An 8,642-nucleotide genomic window follows, 5' to 3' on the forward strand; every position below is an offset into this window, starting at 1 on the left:
TTTGTAGATGTTGCTCTCGATATGTGACACCCTCAGATGATTTAAAAGAGAAACAAATGGATGCTACAATTTCTAGATGGATGAACTAAGATGTGGGCAAATGACCGGCCTCATCTGTAATTATCTTGGGTCATAACAAATTGGTTGTTTATTTTCTCTTCAGTGCCCTAATGGATGACATCAAAATTGAATTATGTTAAATATCACGTCATTCTCTATAGGGTGGTTAATGCTCCATCTGAAAAATGAGCAGCAACTAAATTACTGCAGGCAATTATAGACACAATTGAGAAATAATCATGAATTATTCATGAAAGATCGACTGTGATGTTGCTTGCTGACCTCTTCTATAAAGGAACCAGTCTTTTTCAGTTACAAGCATTCAGCTCCATGGGTTTCTAACTAAATCTATGGTGATGAAGAAGGCAGAAAAGTAGGGATCCTCAAAGTTTGGCACTAATCACTGTCAAGAGCATGTCCGATTCCATTCTCAATAACATCAGGGAGATTGTGCCAAAACTGTATACGACTAAGTGATTCCATATTTATACCAGCTAGTTTGATACTAAAATTATGTATTGGTTCTTAAAAAAAAAAGCTGCATGTAATACCAGCCATTATGCTTTCCACACCTGCTGTCTTGGTCAATGGAGCTCTCTCCCAGAAGATAGTGTTATCCATTGCATGTAGAAGTTTGAAAGCAGAATTGGGAAAGATGGGTTTCTGGTTGATACCCCAGTACAATTTCTTTTGTGCTTCCAGCTGTCAACAAAGTCAAATTTGTGAGTTTTTTTTTCTCATTTTTAAATGAGGATTGCACTTTATGAAGTTCTAGCTTCTGATATTATGGTTGGGGAGAGAAAGGTTGAACTTGAAAATGAGGCAGGAACGCTTTGTATTTTGTTAAATCTCTTCGTCATCAGAGTTGTCATATAATCTGGTTGTCAATTTATGTTTAAATTGCCACAGATTATGACGCAAATACATAAATTGTATTTTCATTGTGGAATTGAATTGGAAGTGTTTCTCATCATTGCCCTTTGCTTTTCAGGTGGTTTTTTGAAGCATTGTGTTATCCAAAAACTTCCAGGCCAAACATTATTAATGGGTTTCTGATGGTGATGGTATTCTTCCTGGTGAGAATTGCTGTCATGCCTCCATACTATAACAAAATGATTTCCACATTTGGAACGGAGGCCTTTTACAACCTTGGACTACGAGCACAAATTGCTTGGATCGTTGCCAGTGTTTGCTTAGATGCTATGAATTTAATGTGGATGTATAAGATTGGAAAGGGATGCTACAAAGTTTTGCTTGCCTGCAAGAAGCAAAGAGCAGACGTTCAGGAAAATGGAAAACAACGGTAGAGATTCACTTTGCTTGGAATGATTTTTTAAAGTTTTTTTTAATAAGAGGATTTGTAGCTGGTGTTTTGTACATGATGATGGGGAATACCGCTTGGTCCCATAAATCAACACTACTGTATCACTTCAGAGGACTGTTTATACAAATGCAGGTGACCATTGCATTTTGGAGCTTATAAACCTATAACATAGATGACTCAGCAAAGGTAAAGTGTAAAAACTGAGTACGTACTGAATATCTATCGCTTGATTTTTCATTCTTGCAAATAGTAAGTGGTGGTAGCACTCAAACTGCATGCTGGTTACATCCAACTTTGGGGAATCATCCCCACTGAACACGCTTTTAGGTTTGCAATACTTATTTTGGAAAACATTGTAATGCTTTGAACACTGCAAGCCAATTTTATGCCTGCATCAAGACCTTTTCTTGACATGAAGAAAGTTATTTTCAGGATACTTGTAAACAACGGCTTGGAGGATATTCACGCTAACCACTTCCAACAAATTCTTCTTCACTGGAAACTAGCAACAATAACTTATTTATATAGCACCTTCAACATAGAAAAACGAACCAAGATGCTTCACACAGCCATGAGGGAAACAGACTTGGAGGATCAATCTGTCTATCTGCATGCATAAGTGAACCCTTTTTAACACAATCTCTGAATTTTACTATCTAAGTTCAGGACTTTTTAAAATGAATAAATATTAAGAGGCTTCAACATGAAAAGTCAGATAAGTTGATCTGCTGGCTGTCCGGAACACAATTTATTGTAGAAAAGAGGTTGCCTGACCATTGTTGTCTTAGGCATTATTAACATTAGCCTACTAGGCATATAGACAGTAGGAAATATTTTTCTGTCGAGCCTAAAAAAAAATAGTTCTACAGATTATATTCACCAGACTTGCAGCCAGTAATCAGTGCTATATGTGATTTTATAATTTAACCTTGAACAATAATTAGTGGTGAAGGGTTTGCAAGCAGTTACTTGTAATAGCTTTGATTTCTGGTTTTGAGTAATATTTAGATTGAATGTGTGCTTGTGTAGAAAATATATTGTAGATTTTAATACTTATGAATTCTGTATCTTATAGGAACCAGTAACAGCTATTGAGATCTTAATTCTCACAACAAAGCTATTAAGATCTTAATTCACATGTAAGATAGAATAAGCCATAATGGTTTGTTTCTTGAATATAGCAATAACATCCAACGTGAAGTCTTGTGTGGTCTTTCCTGGTCCTGTAGTGCTCATGTTTAGTGTTGACCATCACCTCTTAAATCATGACCATGTGGCCCTCAAACGCAATGTTATTACTATTGTTTACAATACAGAATTGATACTGAGATTTTCTTTGCTGTGATGCTTCTTTGTTGTGCAGGTTCAGTTGAAACTCAGGCTTTTTGTTGAACAGGTGTATAATGCAGTTGTATCATTAGGTCACATAGGCTTGGAAAATTGGCTGAACTGTCTCTACAATAGTAGGTCACCTGATGTCAAAAGCCCTATTCTGTTTGGAGTTGTGTCACTCAATGTTGTAGTAAAACCAAATGGTACTTGCTTATTCAAGTTTAATTGTTTGAATACAAGTTCTGTAGAGGAAGTCGGTTAAAATCAGTAAATATTACATTATAGTACCTATCTGAAAATCTGAGTTCAAATCATATCTCTGTAAAATTATGCTTGATTACATTTCGCTAAGGTGAAAAGATAGATTGCACAGAGCTAAGTGGGCAGCTAAACAACTTGCTGGTCCTGTATGCTTCTTTAATGGCTGAGCCAAATCGTCACTTAACCACATGGGTAGATAATATCTATGGAATTGTTTATATATATTTTATATGCATTATTATGTTTATCAATGGTTATGTTACTCTTTATGGTGGTCATGTGATGCACATATGTACTGAAACAGGCTAGGCATAGTATACTGCATCTACTTGTCTCTGAATTTTTTAGGTTAACCTAAAATAAATTTTAGACCAATTGATCCAGCCTGCTGTTCAAACCTACCAAGTTTGCTTCAGCACCTGTACAGCAATTCCAAACCCACTCCTGTGACATGTATCTTTAAACTGTTAATGAGAGAGGGGTTTCTAAGAATCTTACAATTTTTAAGCATTTTTCCTGCACATCCAGTTATTTGGTGTGTGTTTGCATAACTGATTACAAGTGCATTTTTCACCATGATCTCTTACAAGCCAGTTGGGGGGATGAAATGCCTTAACATTTACTATCATTAAAGTAATTTTATATTGCTTTTATCTAAAACAATACTTTTTTTCTCCTAGTGAGTTAAGGAACTTAAATGAAATGTTATTGGTCAAAATTTGTGTAAAAGCTATTAATTTATATTGGAATCTCAAAATATATATTGCAGATAAAACTGTATTTCAAAATGTTAATGCAGCACCATAGCAAGTTGAGAGCATTGTAGATGAACTATGTCATTTGAAGCTGCTGAGCCACAGCTATATTATCCAGTAAATACAGCTACCTACTGTTTCATGTGTGTAACTGAGCTCTTTGAGAAAGCATGCCCTGATTATTGTGCTGTTAATAGAACTGTTTTGAACTTAAATCATATTTTTATCTTATTCATATTAGTATGAGTAAAATACTTAGTATAGAAGTATTTTAGTTTCAATACTTTATACCAAAATACAAGCTTACTTATGACGAAACTAATAAATTTAAATAATATAAAATGGCATAAGGCTTTCCTACATTATGCATATTTGTCAAATTATTCGGGGATTCTTGCATACCACAATAAATATACTGTTTTGTAGTTAATTATTTAAACATTTCTTTTGGGGTGTGTGTATAAACATATAAATAATATATTTTTATGCTGATTATAAAAGTTATAGGTCAAAAAGAGAAATTTGGGCTTGGAAAAACTGAAGTTCTGACCATCTTTTGATTTTATGCAATGTTTTATAGTCAATGTTAATTTGTCTCCATTGTTTTATGTTAGTCTTAGTGATGGACATTTAATTGTAGAAATTAGTCTTGGAAGATAGTTCATTTGACACTCCTCCCGATTTACTTTTCCATGGAAGTCAAATTGAAATTTAGTGCAGATACAAGATGATCAAGGGGCTTCCATGAAACTGTTGATGCTTACTGAAGTACAATAAATATTGGTTTAGCACTAAGCCATTTGGACCAGAAGGTTCCCAGTTTGATTCCTGTTCTGTGGGTTCATTAATCTCAGCCAGGTGCAGCAACTGGGCTGCTAGAAATGGTTTCAGCCCCCACTAGGCGAGGAAGGAGAAAATCTGTAAGGGTTCCTACTCCTCATTGTTATTCATTGCCCTCTGCCAAAAAGTGTGCATATGTGGATGTCTGGTGATGGCGGTATCAGACTTGGCTGTGGTCAAATAGTCAATTGAGACTTGCTGCCTAAGCTCACGTAAAGAATTGGCACTGGTATGAGGTACTGGGTGCTACTTGTCCTTCTGCAACTGTACCCCAGCAAGAGTCAGAATCTTCATGACACAAAGAGAGAAAATTGCTTTTGTAAAAAGTTACATATTAGTTAAATTTATGGTTTATTAAAAAAAATTATAATGCTCCACCCAGACCAGAATGTACAAAGTTTCCAAACTTCCAAGATAATGTTTTCTAATGGAGTGTGTGGAAAGCTTGTCTGCTCTTTGTTACAGGACATAATGTCATATATATGAAGAAGTTTATTTTTGATTTGGAGCAATATTTTATTTTATTTAATGTGATGGCCTTTGTATTGCTTTTATACGTGCTAGGATGTTGATTCATTTTGTCTTAAAATATGATTAAATTGACTAAAAATTTTACTTGAAAAATATTTTTTTAGATGGGATGGTTTTAGGTGTATTTGTATAGTATATTTTTTTGTTCTTCACCTACATTACCTATAATGTTTTGTCTGTGAATCTAAAGGTTATTTCTCTGGTTGTGAATCATTTTGAGACATGTTTATTTTAGGTACTGTATAAAGTGTTGATTAATTTCAAATTTCCTTTAACCACTTATATTTTTTAACGATGTGATATTTTGAAGGAGTGTTAAGGTTGCATTCAAAAAAGTTCCCAGCAAGATTGTCAACAGTTTTTACATTGTAGCTAAAGGACCCCGAGGAAAGTTAATAGTGTGGCAAAACTGCCTGCAGTGAATGTTCATGCATTAGCTATATACTTACATAATCTTTTAGTCTTATAATGTTAGCATAATACAATGGAATTGATTTGTCTGCTACTTCAAATCCATGCATAATAATCTATTCATTTGTTTTTGTTAGAACACCAATTTGTCTTACAAACCATTACCTAAAGATTTTACATGGAAAATTGCATGTTCGCACAATGTCATTTAATATTAAATACCACAAGATTATGAAATTAGTTCTAGTTATATGAATCAAATGTTATGTAAATGTCACTGTATATCAAATTTTACATTTCTCAAGCTGCTGAAAACTATACCTCCTAAGTTTGCATTGAAAGCTTTTGATGCTGTGGCAGATAATATCTTTTTTGCAATTTTTGTTGCTTATTAAATGTATCCTACACTGTCCACAGTTGTGAAGAAGCTTTTGCTTAAAAAGTTGAACAATTTGCTGAAAGATCACACTATAAATGGCAATAAAGCATATGTTCTGATCATTGATTTTGCTGAAGAATACTTTGGTTTTCCTTAAATTTATTTTTCCCATTCTCTCAGCGCTGGCTTTCCTTGTCCATGTGGCCATTCTTTATATGCGAGCCTAGATGTTGAATGGCAGCAGGCTGTGTGATGGAGGGTGACTGATTCTGTTCTCACCTGATATTCATACATACACACTTCCGGGTGGGAGTTACTGCATAGTGATCAGGAGTGTTTTTTCTGCCTGGTCCGAGGTTACAGCGGCCTGCATATTTGTCCTGGCTAACTCAGCACAAACGAGAATCAATAGCTGGAACCATCTGATTTGTAAGGCTCATTACATTATCTCACTGGATAGTACATTAACCCATAAGTAGATTTTTAATACAGTATTATTAGAATTTTTTGTCCTTTCGTAAAATTAAAGCTGACTAAACAAGACAGACTACATCACAAGTAGTAAATTCTTTATTGTACATATATGACATACATTTTTCTTAGGAAATACAATTAATTTACAACCAGATAATATGATTGCACATGAGGTAATTTTACTTAACACTATTCATAAAGCCACACAAGTAATATTCTTTTATAAAATAATAAACTTTTGCATTTATAGTTATATTGTGTCTTATCACCTCAAAGTGCTTCACACAATACTTTTAGGGTACAATAACTGTTGGTACATAGACAAGCAACAGTTATTCTGCAGCAGCAATGAGAGAAGTGATTAGTTAATGTATTTTTTTGGTTGGTATTGGTTAAGGGAGGGATGTTGCCCAGGAAACTGAGAACTCCCCACTCTTAACACTGTCATGGGCACTTTGCCAATCCATCTGATTAAGCAGACAGGACTCTGGTTTAACTTTTCATGCAAAAGATGAAAAGGATTTTTAAAAATTCTGCAAAATTTATTTCCTCAGCCACTCCCTAATTTATTTTGTAATACATCTCAGTATTAACTGTATTCTTCGGTCTTGTGTGACTCAAAAATAGCAAGTTTGGACAAATAACAGGCACTCAGGATGCTTCTCTGCTTTCAGAGTCCATGCAGATATTAGAAAAATGTAGGATTTTCAAACCAGGTCTCCAAGATCATCAGATTTAGGTATTTGCTGACTTACTAGCATGTCATTTTTGTGTGTATGTGTGTATATAATATATATATATATATATATATGTATGTAATGTAACTCTAGCTCTATTTATCTAGCTATAAATAATTTCCATGTTATACATCTATCACTCTATAACAACAACTACTTGCATTTATATTGCGCCTTTAATGCAGTAAAATGTCTGAAGGTGCTTCAGAGGAGCGTAATCAGACAAAAAGTGACGCTGAGCCAAAGAAGGCAACATTAGGACAGGTGAGGGGTAGGTTTTAAGGAGCATCTTAAATGAGAGACACACAGAGGTTTGGGGGGAGGGAATTCCAGAGCTTACGGCCTAGACGGCTGAAGGCACAGTTACCAAATGTTGGATGAAGGAAGTAGAGGGAGCACAAGAGACCAGAGTTGGAGGAACACAACAGTTCTCGGAGGATTGTATGGTTGGAGGAGGTTACAGAGATGGGGATGGGCGAGGCCATTGAGGGATTTGAACACAAAGATGAGTATTTTAAAATGGAGGAGTTGGTGGACCTGGACCCAATCTATATCGCTATCTCTACCTCTCTTGGAGATTATATACATATATATATATATATATATCTGCATATAGGAACAGGTGTAGGCATTCAGCCCCTCATTTCCTACATTACAACAGTGACTACACTTCAAAAGTACTTCATTGGCTGTAAAACACTTTGGGATAGGTGCTATCTAAATACAAGTTTGTGCGTTCTTTCTCTACATATCTACCCATCTCTATTAATCTATCGATCTGTCTACATCTCAATCTCTATATCTACCTCTATCTCTATGTATCTATCTCTCTCTGTGTATCTCTCTGTCTTGATTCATCGTTATACAATCTGTCTATATCTCGATCTCTGTACGTCTATCTATCTCTATCTCTGACAGTACTATTTTCATTGGGTAACTGAACCTGCCTTTATGGAAAGGGACCCTATCTAACTGTGTTTTTCCACTGTAAAGGAACCCTCTGAAAATACGTTCACACAGCCTTGAAGAAATAGATAGCAGTCAATTATATACCACATATGATTGGAGAGGTATCTTCAATACTTATAAGGAAAACATCAGTTGGTACTGACTAATTCAGACATTAGATCAGTGATACACAGTTTATGTGTTTGATAGATGGAGGTACTGTTACATAGGAACAGGAGTAGACCATTCAGCCATTCGAGCCTGTTCTGCCATTAAATTAGATCATGGCTAATATGTACCTCAACCCCATTTACCTGACTTTGATTCATATCTTTTGATACCCTTACCATACAAAAATCTAGTGATTTCAGTTTTAAAAATTTCAATTGACCCAGCATCAACAGCCTTTTGGGGGAGAGTTTTCTAAACTTCCACCCTTTGTGTGGAAAAAGTGCGCCGTGATTTCACTCCGAAATAGCTTAGTTCTAATTTTAAGATTGTGCCCCCTTGTTCTGGATTCTCTGACAAGGGGAAATAGTTTCTCTGTATGTATACCATTAAATCCCTTTATCATTTTAAACACTTCAATT

The 8,642-nt window shown here is 35.1% G+C and overlaps 1 protein-coding gene across 2 annotated transcripts in view; it reads left to right on the forward strand.

The window, feature by feature from the left end:
* Positions 1-6,019, forward strand: part of tlcd4a (TLC domain containing 4a) — a 62,093-nt gene extending 56,074 nt beyond the window's left edge. For both annotated transcript variants that reach the window (XM_067989964.1, XM_067989965.1), the window contains exon 8: positions 1,052-6,019. In XM_067989964.1, coding sequence (XP_067846065.1) covers positions 1,052-1,367 — 316 coding nt within the window. In that variant the 3' untranslated portion in view covers positions 1,368-6,019. The remainder of the gene's footprint in view (positions 1-1,051) is intronic.
* Positions 6,020-8,642: the final 2,623 nt, after the last annotated feature.

Source organism: Heptranchias perlo, chromosome 9 (assembly GCF_035084215.1).
Source record: "Heptranchias perlo isolate sHepPer1 chromosome 9, sHepPer1.hap1, whole genome shotgun sequence".
NCBI lineage: Eukaryota > Metazoa > Chordata > Chondrichthyes > Hexanchiformes > Hexanchidae > Heptranchias > Heptranchias perlo.